Consider the following 13,615-nt stretch of genomic DNA (forward strand, 5'->3'; position numbering starts at 1 on the left):
GGTGCTTTTCACTGCAGCTGGCTGGTGTCTGCGGCTGGCGGTCCTGGGGTTGGGGGGCTCTGGTGTCCCCAGTGGGGCTGGAGGGGAGAGAAGCTCACACCAGGACAGAGGAACGGTTCTGCTGTGCTAGAACATGTGCAGCGCCCACGGCTGCAGGGCAGGACGGGGACAGGAGACTGCCGAGTCCTCATCCCACCAACACACAGGCACTATGCAGAGCCCTTTGTGGCAGAGGATGCAGCTTCCAACCCCCTCCCCAAACTGCAGTGGCTTTTATCTGCCCCGCATCCCCCCAACGGGTATTTAAAGTCATCTGCAGGACGAACCAGCAACCCCAGAGCAGGGGACCGAGCTGTGTCCTTCACCGGTTCAGCCTGTTCCACCTTCGGTCACAGTGAAACGGGGTCCCCGAGCCTCGCAGGTGCGGGCGGGTCAGACAGCAGGTCCCTTCCCTGCAGCCTCCCGGGGTCCCTTGTCCCAGGACAGGTACCACACCAGCACAGCCCCTGCACCCCCGTGCCCAGAGACCTGTGGCCACTTGGTGCCTTTCGTTCTGTCTACAAACCACAGCTGGAAGGGCTGAGGTCTTCTAGGTGTCAGATGTCCCAGCCACAGATGTGTTCTGCAAAGAATAAAATAAAAGGGCCTTCTCCACCGTGCGGTCGGTTATTGTAGAAACATTACTGTCACACTAACGACCGAGACCAGCAGATGTTATAAAACGCTTGCTACCTGTTAAAAATGTTTGTATCTCGCTGTTTTCATTCCAAGTAATGTGCCTTATGTAAGGTCAAAAAAAAAAAAAAGCCAATGAGGCATCTCATTTTGCACTAACACTGCCCTATTTACCACTGCACCTATCAGGAGACCAATAAAGATTTCCTCTCTGAGTCACACCACGGGCCGTCTCCCACACGTGCCGTTTGTTTCGGGGTGCGGGTGTGACCACGCGGGTTCCCGCTGCACCCCCGCCCGCGGGCAGGATTGGGAGCAGCACTCAGGGACAGACACCTGCGAGTCCTGAGCTCACCCCACGCACCTCCACGTGTGAACCCAGCAACGCACCCGGCACGGGGACAGAGCAGCACGGGGCAGGCGGGCAGAAGCGATTTCCTCAATGCCAGAGGCTGCTGGGCGTCTCTGTATAAACCCAGAGCGCCAGCAGGCACAGCTGGAGTTGTGCAGCCAGCAGCTGTTTGCACAGCTGGAACATCAGAGTGGCTGCTCTTCCCCATCCTTACACAGCCCCTTTGCTGCTTGGAAGAAAACACAGTGGGAGGAATTGAGTTCAAAAGAGAAAAATAGATATGGTTTATTACAGATATTACACCTTTCCAGGCACAGGGCTCCTGCAGCAGGGTCCGTGCTCTCCTCTGCGGTTCTCACACCAGCTCCCCCGCCGAGCTGGCTCCCATCTTGCTGAGCTTCTGCAGGAGGGTGCTGCGCAGGGCGGCGTCGCTGCCGTTGTCCGTGATGGACTCCAGAAAGTGCCTCTCGTTGGCTTTCCGCAGCGTGTTGCTGGGGGACGTGTCGGCGCTGCTGAACGTCTCGTACTGCGACAGGATCTCCAAAGCCACCACCACCAGCGGCTCGCCGCAGCCCTTCTCCGGCAGCATGGCAGCGACATGCAGCAGGTGACAGAACATCTGGATGCAGACGAAGGACACTTCCTGAGCGAAGGACACCTCGTCCTCGGCGGGGTGAGATGGGGACCCCGCGATGCTCTTGAGGGAGCCCAGCAGGTCCGTGAGGCTGCTGCAGTAGAGCTGGACCACGTGCAGCCAAGCGTCTGCCGGCAGCCAGCTGGAACAGCTGGAGCTGCAGAGGAGCTGGAAGCCCCTCAGGAGGAGCACGGAGAGCTGGAGGTGGCCGGCAAACGGGCGGAGGTTGAGCAAGGGCATGTACTGCACATACTCCAGCGTGTAGGGCACGTGCAGGACTTGCCTCTGCAGCAGGTTTTCCACCACGTGCGTGAGCCTCTTCCATTCGCTGCGGCTGCACCAAGGGAAGACCTGAACGAGGGCCACCAGGAAGCCTTTGCTGAAGAGATTAACTTCTTCGGGGTTGTCCACATTGACCGTGAGCAGCTCCAGCATCGTGTCCCTGAGCGCTGTGGACACGCAGCAGCACTCCATCCACGCCAGGAGCCCGCTGCCCGGCCCGTAAGCTGGCAAAGGCTGGGAGGTCCACTCGTCCTCAGGAAGCCTGCAGATCTCAAACAGCGTCGCCGGGACCTCGTTCTTGAAGTGGTCTCCATAAAGCTTCTTCAGCCGGAGACCGACGGTCCAGTCCAGCGATGCCACCTTCCTGTGAAGCCAAGCCAGCGACTGGACCCACAGCTCAGGGGAGGGGGCGGCTTCTGGTCCCAGCACCTCGCAGAGCTGGCAGAGAACGTCCAGCAGCAGGTCCTTGGTCTCCAGTGAAGGGAAGGGCTGGTCCCTATTCTGATGCCAGTACCTTGTGTAACCATCTAGAAGCTTGCAGAGGCTGAGGAGAAGTGGGAACGGGTGACAGGACTTGATCCAGTGCTCTTCCGAACAGGACTGTATCCCCAAAACCTTACCGAGGATCTGCAGGCTCAGCTCAATTTGAGCAGAGTCTGATGTCAAATAGGGAAGGACAAAGGCTTTGGTCACCTCTGCAGGTGACACAAGCGGGACAGCTGAGTTTGGCTGCATAAGAAAGGCCAGGAACTCGAGGAACTGCTGCTCCTCTCTCTCAGAGGAAAGCCTGCCCCACACCGCCTCCTCCAGAGCCCTCAGCACCAGGCTGCGCGGCCGGCCCGGCTCGCCGTGGGGCTCCGGGAAGCTCAGCGCTGGGAAGGAGCAGAGGATTTGTGCGAGGAACCGGTGAGCCCCCACATTGACGACAGCAAGATTACAAACCTGCTTCACGGTGGCCTCAGGGCACAGCAGCGCAAGCCTGGCCACAGAAGCCACGGCCCCGGTCAGGCCTTGATCAGACACGATCTGGTTGAACGTCACATTCAGATCCTCCTGGAAACCTTCCATGACAAACTGCAAGTTGTGGGACAGACCTGGCCCACCCCAGGACGCCAGGACGCCTGAGATCACGTTGTTTTTGTCAGTTAACGAAAGCTCGGTGTAACACTCCACAATGGCTTGGGTCACCTGCGTCTGCAGCTCTCGGGCCTCCTTGTCTTGGTGGGACATGCCAAAGTTTACCAGTGTCTCCAGCAATTTCAAAACTAGCTCTGGTTTCTGGAAGAGAGCTTTGTTTTTCACAAGGCAGTCGAGCCAATCCTTCGAAAAGGCCCAGGCTGTTTGCGATGCAAAAACAGAGCACATCTCCACGTGTCGGTCCAGCTTGTGCTCAATGATTGTCATGGCAACTGAAGGCACAAGGTTGGTGTCCAAAGCCTTGTTCTTCAGGCTGGCGCTGACCTCCCTGAGGAAGTCCTTGGTGATCTGGGTCAGCTCCAACACTACTCGTGTCTCATCCTCACCCAGGTCTCTAGTCTCTGAGAAGCAAATCAGGTTCTTCCCAAAAGCGGTGAGAGTGTCCAGGAGCCGGTAGCTCTCGTAGCAGAGCCCCTCAGAGCTGCTCAGGGTGCCCTGCAGCTCCTCTCCCCAGGCACGCAACAAGCTGCAGAGAAATTCCAAGCCAACAATCAGCTGCTCACGAGACAGCTTGGTGCTGGACAAGAGCCTCATGCTCCTCTCTGCTTCCTTCACCTTCTCGTCCACTCCGTTGTGGTGGAACTGGCTCTCAGCATCTCTGCTCCAGAGGCTGACCACAGAGCTCACCTTGTCCAGGTACTCTGCGATGGGGATGGGGCTGCGCTCCGGCTCCAGCTCAGTGAACACGGACAGCAGCTCCACCAGGTTGGCCAAGGCATAGCACCTCGTGCGGGGCAGGGCGATGCTCCCATAGGTTTGCTTTAACCCCTCCATCAGGACCGTGAGCAGGCTGGTGGCAGCGGGGGGGTCATTCAGAGAGGCAGGGTCACCCTTGAACCTCTTTGCAGGGTGGAAACCATCATCCAGAGAGGACTCGCACCTGTGCTGGTGTATGAGAGCGCTGAATGCAGAGACCGTTGCGTCTTCCTGTCCCTCCTTGTGTTTCATCACCTCCCACCACACGTCCAAGAAGAAGGTGACGTCCGACGGGGACGTCTCGCTGGTGATGTACTCCACCATGTGCTCCAGCTCGTCCCGGCACATGTCGCGGGGCAGCGCCAGCAGCAGCTGCACGAAGAGCCGGGGCGCACCGAGGGCCTTGACCAGCTCAAAGAGGATAGTGCGGTTAACGTCGGGGATCATCCTGCCCACGGAGAAGAACCCGTCCTCCTTCCAGCCCTCGTCCAGCGAGGCGGCTGCAGAGCCCGGCAGCAGGACTTTAGCCCAGACCATGGCCACGGCCTCCTTCTTCCAGGCGTCGTGCTGCAGCGGCGAAGGGCAGCGGGCCCCGATCTCCCCCAGCGCGTCGGTGATGGGGGGTCCCACGCGTGGCCACTCGGCTTTGCGCAGCTCCCGCAGCGGCCGCTGGCTGAGCCGGGCGGCCAGCAGGAACCCGCCCTGCAGGATCGCCGTCTCCTCGCACACGCCCCACGGCCCTGCGCGGAGACACCGTTACCGCGGCCCGGCCCGGCCCGCCCCGGCTCCCCCCGCCGCCCCCGGCCCCGCTCCTGCACCCACCGGGCTCCATGGCGGCGTGACCGGCCCGCGCCTTGGCGCGCTCTGACGTCATGCGGGAAGCCACGCCCCCCTCGCGGCGCGCCTCGGCGCGCTCGGACGCCATGCTGGAGGCCACGCCCCCTCCCATCTCCGCAGCGCCCCCTGGCGGCCCGGCGGTGGCGCTGCCTGCCCTTCGCCGGATTAATTAGTGCGCAGAAAAAAGGAGAACGCAATTAGACGGGAGAGGAACGGGGGTGCGGCGCCGCGGCGGGGGACTGGAATGAAGGCGGGCACTCAGAGCGTCCTTCCACATCGCTTTTATTGGGTTCAGGGGGACACTGGTGAGCGGCAGCTCAGACGTGACATTTGTAACCGCAACGGTACACGACTGAAAATCATCACTGAACTCGAACCAAAAAATCTCAAACAACAAAATCACAGTGAGGAACTTGAACCGAAAAGCTCCCACAACAAAACCGCAGCGAGGAACGTTTTGCTGTTGGAACTCACAACTTCGAGTGCAAGCGCCGACACGCCTCGGGAACTGCCAACGCTGCTGATTTCGCCTCCTTTCCCCGCGAGTTATTCCAGGTTTTCATCAAGCACGATGACACAGCCGGCGGCGTGCCTGACACGGACAGCGCTGCCAATCACTCCCTGAATTCCCAGCCCTTACTCCACTAGCAAAAGCAGAGTGACTTCATTCCAACGAAATGAACCCCGAACTGTTACTTCCAAAGGCAATTTCTCATCAAAAGCTTAATTGCATAACCATGATTAGTTAATTCCAAATCACCTCCCAGCACCTCAGCAGCCAGCGCAATGCTGCCATGCACCCCAAGGCATGGCCTGTGTGCTGCCATCAGGAGACAGGCACGATACCTCCAACATCAATGACGTGTCCCCAGTGAGGAACGCACCACGGGCTTCTCTGGTGAATACTTCACCCCAGACGCTGGGGAAACACCTTGGAATGGAAAGAGGGTTTGTTCCCAACTAGAATATTCACATGCTTTAGCGAGATGATTTTTCTGTTCCCAAGAATCAGGTGTGCACTGGGCGAGCTGAGCTGCTTGAGGTTTCAGTGCACAGCCCTTCCTGCGATACAGCCACGGCCACCTGAAAATCTCCTCTCTAAGCTGCAAACCCCAGACGGCTAAAACCAATTAGATAATTAGACACTGTGATGAATCTAGCAACCTATTTTTCAAGTATAAAACAGAAACGTCAGGTTTTCCCCTTAACGGATGGCCCGTTTTTGAAACCACGTGCTGAACCAGCTCCGTATGGCACAGCTTCGTTTTTCTGCAGGAGAACGTGACCTTTGCTTGAAAGGAGAGACACGCAGCAAGAGACACAAGCGTAAATCAAACAAACCAGCATGAGACATTACGGCCCCCTCTTACAGGAAGGGGTAATGCAACACATTACACAGGATTAATGTTTTTCTCAGATGAAAAACAAGGCACGAACGCGCAGTCCAGTCCTCTTCTCCAGCTAAGCGGCAGCCTTCTTCATTTTTTGCGCTGCAAACCACTTGTCGCTGTTGTCCGCCGCCATGGCCTGCACAAAGAACAGCACCGATATGTTCAGAACAGCAATTGAGTTGCCAGACACCCAGCTGCTCACGCTCACCAGCCTTGCCCACAAACCCAAACTGATCACAAGGACGCTTTCTAATTTGGAGGAAAGCTGTTCTGATGGATAACCCAGTTTTGTTTTTACATACTAGTAAGGAAAACAGGCACTGAAAACCAATGTTCTCCGCTGTAGCAAATAAAGAGATGGTAATACAAGAGTAAAACTGCATAGTTTAAATGCAGCCTTCCCACAGAGCTCACACTCCACACTGGAGCCTCTGCGCTGGTGTTACTGCGCCTCACAAACCGCTCCTGTAGGAACTTACACCAAAGCGTTGTTGACGCATCCAACAAGACACGTCCCCAACAGCGAGGCTGGAAAACATCAGCCAGGACACTAAGTGAATTTTAAAACTCAATTTGTTTTTCTTAGCAAGAAAGCAACCTGAGCTATGAGACTGTACGACTTTCTTCTCAGAAAAACCCCACGTGGAGTGAAAATCAGATTCTACGGGTAGTTATAATCGGGAAGACAAGGAACATGTAGACAGCATCACTTACATCGTCTAACAATTTGTCACCATTAGGATCCACCTTGGATAGATCTCTAAATGCTTCATCTCCCACAAAACAGATTTCATGGCCATCCTAAAGGAAATGTAAGAGCAGGTAAGTTAGATACTCAGGAGAGAGAAACTTCAATCTAATTTAATCACTATTTCCAATATTACTCACAGGATCAGCCAAAATAATCACTTGCACTGTGGCTTTGCCAGGTGTGTCCAAGCTAACCAGAGGTGTTAAAATTTTCTGATTCTCCTTTTTCATCAGTGCTTCGATGTTTGGCAACTTGAAGAGAAAACAAGCAAAAATGAACCCTAGCCAGATGAAGACCAGGTTGTTCTCATTTACAGCTCCCCATTACCCACAACGCCACCGCATTCCCACTGCGAGAAACATAACCAAAGTATCTGCTCAGTATGATTTTGTTCACGTCTGTGATACTTTGCTGGTACTAGAAATTAACCTCCTGCGTAAGGAAAGGGGTAAGGGAAATGTGATCGTTACCTCGTCCTTTGGGCAGGAGAAGGCAATCCGCCCAAACGCTGTCCCGTGATCCACCGCTCCTGCAACGGTCTGAAGCTCCAGCTTGCACTGAAACAGGAAAACAGAAAACCTGACTTGCAAGGACGCTGCTCTCAGCGTTACATTCGCTCCCGCTTTTCAGTTGTGCGGATGATTTCAAAACCACCCATATGCATATTTCCCAACAAGCCAGAATTACTAGAGCAAACCACAGCTTTTGTTTTAAAGAAATGCAGTTAAATGTACACAAGCTTTAATTAACGTGCACAGAATGAAGTGCACAGTTACTTTTAATTAAGAGCTTTTGTTCCAAAGAAAGGAGAGGTTTCTATCATGAGATACAACTCTTAAAAATCAGACCTAGAAAGTTTTCTAAGGACAAACCTGGTTATCTGCATAGCCCAGCAAAGCCCTTTGTTTTCCCTCATCCTTCTCATATATTTTCATCCCGAGCAAATCGGACCAGTAGTTAACAGACTTCTGCAGATCGGAGACACCCAAGGTTACCTTCAGCACAGGATCTATAAAATTGCAATAATGTAAAGTCAGTTACAAACATATTATAGTTTTAAACTCAGTTGTACATTCTTGAGAAGGGAAATAGCATAAAATTCCATGGAGACAAACGCACAGCCCATCCCAGCATCCCACCAGTAAATCTCTCATGAACACCAACAGGAGCAAGGGTGCGTGTTTCACCTTGCTTGAGCTGTTCCTTGTCTTCCAAGTAGAACCTGTATCCCCCTGGGGCTTCAGCTTCAAAAATACCGGTTGTAACTTCTTTGAGGGGCCACCCCAGCTTCTTAGCGTTGCTCACAGCCCGGCTGGACACCAGCGTAATGCCCTGAGGAGAACAGAATGGACACACAGAATTCACAGGGTGGATGGTGCCCGAGTCCTACTTTTCAATAACTTGCCTCTACAAACCACTAGAAATAAACTAGATTAGTTTTGATGAACCATATATCTCCTGAGAACCAGGCATCTTGCTCCTATTAAACAGTCTTAGCAGGCAACCCACATAGATTAGGAATGCATTAATCTACACATTTCACACCAAAAGGAATTTAAAACTCCGATGCTATGCGTTGTACAGAAATGGAAAAGGGAGTTCCTCGCTGTCCTACTGGGTCTGTGGCTGCATGCAGCTGTTCCCCGACACCCCAAAAACTGGGGGAGCAATATTAGCTCAAGGGCAACAATGAGAAAACACAGTTACATGTATTCATAGATGAAACGCAAGATCTTAATTGGCTGTCAGTTAGTAAAAAACAAAGAAATAAGTAATAACACATAAAAGAGTTGTTTTCCTACAGCAAATCCTTGTTAGTTAACCGCTCCACCTCGGGTGTAGCATCAAATACCAACGTCCTGCGCACACAGCAGCTCGAGGAAGCATTTCCTACATCCCAAGTGAGCACAAAGCTGCTCCAGTTTCTGCCCTTCCAACTCGGAGACAAATACAAAAACAACAACGAAAAGCATTTAAGGGGCCGACCAACATAAAAAAGCTATTGGTATCACCTATATGTTGAACAGGCTCCTAATCATAAAAGTAAAAAAGGTGATTGTCCGAAGGAAGATTTCACTGCCAAGTGTGGTCCTTACCAGAAAGTCATTGCCCAGGCGATATTCTCCAATACCGTAATTGTAAGTCAGTTCCGCAACAAAGTGATTGTCTTCTGGCCCGTACCCCACCATCGTTTTGCTCCATTTTCCATCATAAGGCCTGGAACAAAAACAACGTAACTGAAGGAAAGTTTATAAACGATTTTATGAAGCCTATAGGTGTCATACAGCAATATTTGTGTTTCGGTGTAAACGTTGTACCTGCACAAAAAGGGAAAGCTTTGATTTCAAGGGAAGTACTGAAGAAAAATCAAACCAAACCCAAACGGGCCCGTGTCAGGTGTAGATACGGGCACAGGGGTGGCGGGTGTGGGGCGAGGAGGGGGACAAACCAGAATACTGGATACAAACTGGAACACAGGAGGTTCAACTTAAATATGAGAAGGAACTTCTTCACGGTGAGGATGACAGACACTGGAACAGCTGCCCAGGGGGGTTGTGGAGTCTCCTTCTGTGCAGACATTCCAACCCGCCTGGACACCTTCCTGTGTAACCTCACCTGGGTGTTCCTGCTCCATGGGGGGTTGCACTGGATGAGCTTTCCAGGCCCCTCCCAACCCCCCACGCTCCGTGGTTCCGTGACTCACCCGTTGCAGGCCGCCTTGCAGCCCTCCGAGAACTCCTCGTGCCGCAGCACCTGCCGAATTGGGCGAGAATCGGGTCAGCGCGTCCCGGGCCCCTCGGCAGCCGCCCCACCCGCCCACCCCGCGCTGGCGGCCCCGGAGGCGCTGGCGGTGCCGCCTCTCGCCTCTCACCCCTCACGGCCGCCGAGGAGCCGCCGCTCAGGCCCCGCCCCCGCCGCTCAGGCCCCGCCCCGCGCTCGCGCTCACGCTCATGCCCAGCAGCTCGCGGAAGAAGCGCGCGGTCCGCGCGCGATCCCCGACTTTGAACACGAAGTGCAGCGCCCGCCGCCCCGCCATGGTCGCGAGCCGCCCCGGTTCGCCCTCTGGCGCCGGGAGATGACGTCACGCGCGGCGCGCCCGTCGCGCCAAGATGGCGGCGCTGCGGAGGGTGGTGCCGGTGCTGGTGCCGGTGCTGGGCCGGGCCGGGGAGGCCGCGCTGGGGCGGCGCGGGGTGCGGGCGCTGCGGAGGAGCCCCGTCCGAGTGCTGCCGCCGCAGAAGGAGCGGGATGCAGCGGCCGAGAAGCAGCGGAGGCCCCGGGAGCCGCCGCCGCCGCCTCCTCCAGCGGTGGAGCGGAGCGCGGCCGGGCCGGGGCTGTGGTACGAGAAGGCGGCGCCCGGTGACAAGAGGCTGGGGTGAGGCTGCGACCCACCGGCCGGGTGCGTGTGTCCGCCTGGGCCCGCGGAACCGCCCGTGTCGGGTCTGCGGAATTTGAGGCAAACGGCGATATTGGGGCTCTGGGGGGGACTGACACCGCGGTGCCCGTTACCGCTGCTCTGGAGACACTTGAGCGGACAAACCTACAACTGCCTGAAAGGAGCTTGGAGCCGGGGGGGTCGGGCTCTGCTCCCCAGGAACAAGCGCCAGGAGCAGAGGAAACGGCCTCAAGTTGCGCCAGGGGAGGGTGAGGTTGGATCTGGGAACAATTTCTTCCCCAAAGGGCTGTGGGGCATTGGAACAGGCTGCCCAGGGCAGTGATGCAGTCACCATCCCTGGAGGGCTGGACAGACGGACATGAGGTTCTCAGGACATGGGGCAGTGCCAGAGGTGGGGTAACGATCTTGAGGGGCTTTTCCAACCACAATGATTCTGTGATTCAGTGATGGGCAAGCATCAGACTGAAGGTTTTGTCACTGTCACAGCTGTTTTCTCTCATTAACTCCTCTGCAGAAAAGTGGTGACCATCGCCAAGTCAAAGAAGTTTCGGGATCATCACGGGAAAGTCCTGTTGGAGGGTCAGAGGCTGATCAAGGACGCTCTGGAGGCAGGAGCAGTGCTGCAGACTCTCTTCTTCAGCACTGTGGGGCACCTGAAGGAGCTGCCCGAGGCAGCGCTAAAACGAGCCAACTTAGTCAAGGTGAAATTTGAGGAGATTAAGAGCTGGTCTGACCTGGTGACTCCTCAGGGGCTTATAGGTGAGTTGTCTTAGAAACAGTCACAACATTGCTCAAAGGGAAACTTATTTCACACTTAATAAGTGGATAATGAGTCTCTTCATAACCCTGCTCTAGACATTCTGGCAGCTTGTCGAGAGTGGCATCATTTAAGAGAATTCCCTTTTCTCTGGCTTGGTAACAGGGGAAGCAGCTCCCAGAGGGCACTGAAGGTGCTGATGCTCATTGTTAATAGTGCGTTGCTCCAGCTCTGCTGGGAAATAATCTCGTAAAGTGACAAACTCTTCTCAAACTTCTTTTAAGAGATGTTCTTAGTCTTCAGTGACATTTGGGCCAACTAAATTGCAGACAGCCTCTCCTCGGGGTGTGTCAGCCAGAGCCTGTTGGCGCTTTGTCTCCTCAGGGATCTTCTCCAAGCCCGACCACACCAAGATGTCTTACCCTGCCGCCCAGCTGAGCCGCTCCGTGCCGCTGCTCCTCATCTGTGACAACATCCGAGACCCGGGGAACCTGGGGACTATTCTGAGATCTGCAGCAGGCGCTGGCTGCGAGAAGGTGCTGCTCACCAAAGGTAAGAGCCTTTCCCTGGGGGGAAGAATTTTAGTTTGAGTCATTTGGGGGTAAGGCAGGGAATAAGAGGTGCTGGAAGGTGATGAGAGAGCCCAGATGTGATTTGCTGCTGGATCCAGCTTTGTGGGAGCTGCCGCAGCGTGGCTGTTTCTCTCCCGTCCGCTGCAGGCTGCGTGGATCCATGGGAGCCCAAGGTGCTCCGCGCAGGGATGGGCGCTCACTTCCGTCTGCCCGTCCTCGCCAACCTGGACTGGGAATCTGTTCCCAGCAACCTTCCTGCCGGCGTCCGGGTCTGCGTGGCTGACAACAAGGACCCAGGTGCTCGGGCCGAGGCCGTGTCTGCACCGAGGGCAGCTGGCAGGGCCGGCTCTGCTCCCGGGAAGTCCAAACCCACGTCTGCTCCGGAGCACGAGGATGAGGAGAGAGCAGACAGTGTCTGTGTCCCAAACCTGGCCACGCAGTGTTACTATGAGGACTGGACACAGACTCCAGTGGCCGTGGTGATCGGTGGGGAGACCCATGGCCTGAGTCTGGAGGCGCTTCACCTCGCAGCCAGCACCGGGGGGAAGAGACTGGTCATTCCTGTGGTGCCAGGCATGGACAGCTTGAACTCCGCCATCGCCGCGGGCATCCTGCTGTTTGAGGGGAAGAGACAGCTGCTGTGGAAGCACCAGCGGGAGGATCAAAGGCAGATGCTTCCTGTAGTGGGATAAACCACTGAGGTTCGGGTGCTGAAGAAGCATCTCTTCCCTTTGGCGCGCTGTGTTGTTAATAAAAGAGCAGCTCGTGCTGTTTGGTTTGCAGTAAGTGGATGTCAAACAGCTCTGGCAGGGCTGGAGCTGTGCCTGACGAGCGCTGGGCTCCTGGGCCAGCCCCACGGTGCTGTGGCCGCACGGTGATGCTAGAGAGAAGGGAATGGATGGCGGGGGGGCCCTCGCCAGCAGCCACCTCCCACTGCCCGGATTTTCGGCTTTTCTCGCTTTTTTCCCCTCCCTCCTGTCACAGCCCAGGGCAAGGCCCCTCCAGGCCCACCCAGCAGATCTGGGGGGGTCTCAGCTCCCCCCGCGGGGTCAGGGCGCAGCTGCCACAGCAGAATTTGTGCCGGCCTGGCCCGGATGCCTCTGACAGCGCGTGTGTCCTTCCTCTCCCAGCCCTGGGCTGCATGGCCTCACCGCTACTGGTTTTGGGGTGAGAAAGGCCAAATAACGGCTGCCTGTGCTCAACCAAACCCCGTGCTCTGTGACCCTGCCAGGGTGCCTGGGCTGGCTGCCGTTTGGGGTCTCCGAGCTCCAGCACGCGTGATGGTGTCTGTCCAGGGTATCTGTCCCCACCTGGGCAACACCACCACCAAGTCCAGCCCCACAGAGCTCACTGCGGAGACCTTCACCCTGTGGTGCAGGTGGGTCACTGAAAAGAGTATTTCCTCAAAAATCTCCAATAAAGGGGATATAAATTAATTAAGGGTAGGTTGCTCACAGCCCAAATTCTGCTTCTGCCCTCCCTGGGACAGGTGAGCCCACAGTTCAGTGAGTCACCACTGAACACAGGAGCTGAAACCTGCACACGCGGGGATTTGTGCGGTTCTTTTTCCCAGCCCGGGGGTGTTCCTGCAACAGCAATAAAAGGGAGTGGCCGCAATCCCGCCACTGCTGCCTGACGCGCTGCAAGGAAAAGCGGAGCCTCGCACAACACCGGCTGTTCACACACCCCTCCAGACGCCCCCGTCCCAGGGACCCTCGGCTGGGGGTGAGCAGAGCCCAGGGGGCACATGGGCACAGTGTGGGGCAGCGAGGCCACGCTGCCACTCCATGGTGTCCCCAAACAGCTTGCGGGTGTCACCAGCCCTGGGTGATGTGCAGTGAAACGCCATGAAGGGAACCAACACCTACCCTGGGTGGGCTGGGGGCTCCTCACTCCACGTGGGTCTCAGGACGGCCCCCTCTACCCACGGCCGGACACAGGAAGCGGCACCTCCGGGGACGAGCTTATTATAACGGTTTTTATTACAAAGTTCCAATCACCATGTACAGTTTTTACAATGTCACTTTTGGGGGGCTTGGCTGTGCTGCTTGGGTTAGGGAAGGAATTTTTTTTTAGT

General features: G+C 55.9%; 3 protein-coding genes across 5 annotated transcripts; 1 reads left to right on the plus strand and 2 right to left on the minus strand.

Annotated features, from left to right (window-relative positions):
• Nucleotides 1-1,354: 1,354 nt before the first annotated feature.
• GEMIN4 (gem nuclear organelle associated protein 4) lies at nt 1,355-4,779 on the minus strand. Its single transcript, XM_080357066.1, has 2 exons — nt 4,659-4,779; nt 1,355-4,576 (listed from the first exon to the last, which is right to left on the minus strand). The coding sequence occupies exons 1-2, from the start codon at nt 4,759-4,761 to the stop codon at nt 1,383-1,385; spliced, it is 3,297 nt and encodes a 1,098-aa protein (XP_080213192.1). The 5' UTR covers nt 4,762-4,779; the 3' UTR covers nt 1,355-1,382.
• A 116-nt stretch (nt 4,780-4,895) lies between these two features.
• Nucleotides 4,896-9,881, minus strand: GLOD4 (glyoxalase domain containing 4). Of its 3 annotated transcripts, none has more exons than XR_013923095.1 (10): nt 9,763-9,881; nt 9,520-9,569; nt 8,912-9,032; nt 8,003-8,147; nt 7,688-7,824; nt 7,286-7,372; nt 6,953-7,066; nt 6,779-6,865; nt 5,520-6,200; nt 4,896-5,265 (listed from the first exon to the last, which is right to left on the minus strand). XR_013923095.1 is itself a non-coding variant. In XM_080357121.1 (9 exons), exons 1-9 carry the CDS (start codon nt 9,850-9,852, stop codon nt 6,135-6,137), a joined length of 897 nt encoding a protein of 298 aa, XP_080213247.1. In that variant the 5' UTR covers nt 9,853-9,881; the 3' UTR covers nt 4,896-6,134. The 3 variants fall into 3 exon arrangements, 1 of the variants encoding a protein (XP_080213247.1); XR_013923096.1 differs by having other exon boundaries at nt 5,223-5,265; nt 5,434-6,200; XM_080357121.1 differs by having other exon boundaries at nt 4,896-6,200.
• Nucleotides 9,882-9,925: 44 nt separating this feature from the next.
• On the plus strand, nt 9,926-12,314 carry MRM3 (mitochondrial rRNA methyltransferase 3; the record flags this gene model as incomplete). The annotated part of the gene is made up of 4 exons (XM_080357120.1): nt 9,926-10,188; nt 10,724-10,968; nt 11,351-11,518; nt 11,686-12,314. The coding sequence occupies 4 exons, from the start codon at nt 9,926-9,928 to the stop codon at nt 12,228-12,230; spliced, it is 1,221 nt and encodes a 406-aa protein (XP_080213246.1). The 3' UTR covers nt 12,231-12,314.
• Between the last annotated feature and the right edge of the window lie 1,301 nt (nt 12,315-13,615).

The sequence above is a fragment of the Nesoenas mayeri genome, assembly GCF_963082525.1.
Source record: "Nesoenas mayeri genome assembly, chromosome: 20".
Taxonomy (NCBI): Eukaryota; Metazoa; Chordata; class Aves; order Columbiformes; family Columbidae; genus Nesoenas; species Nesoenas mayeri.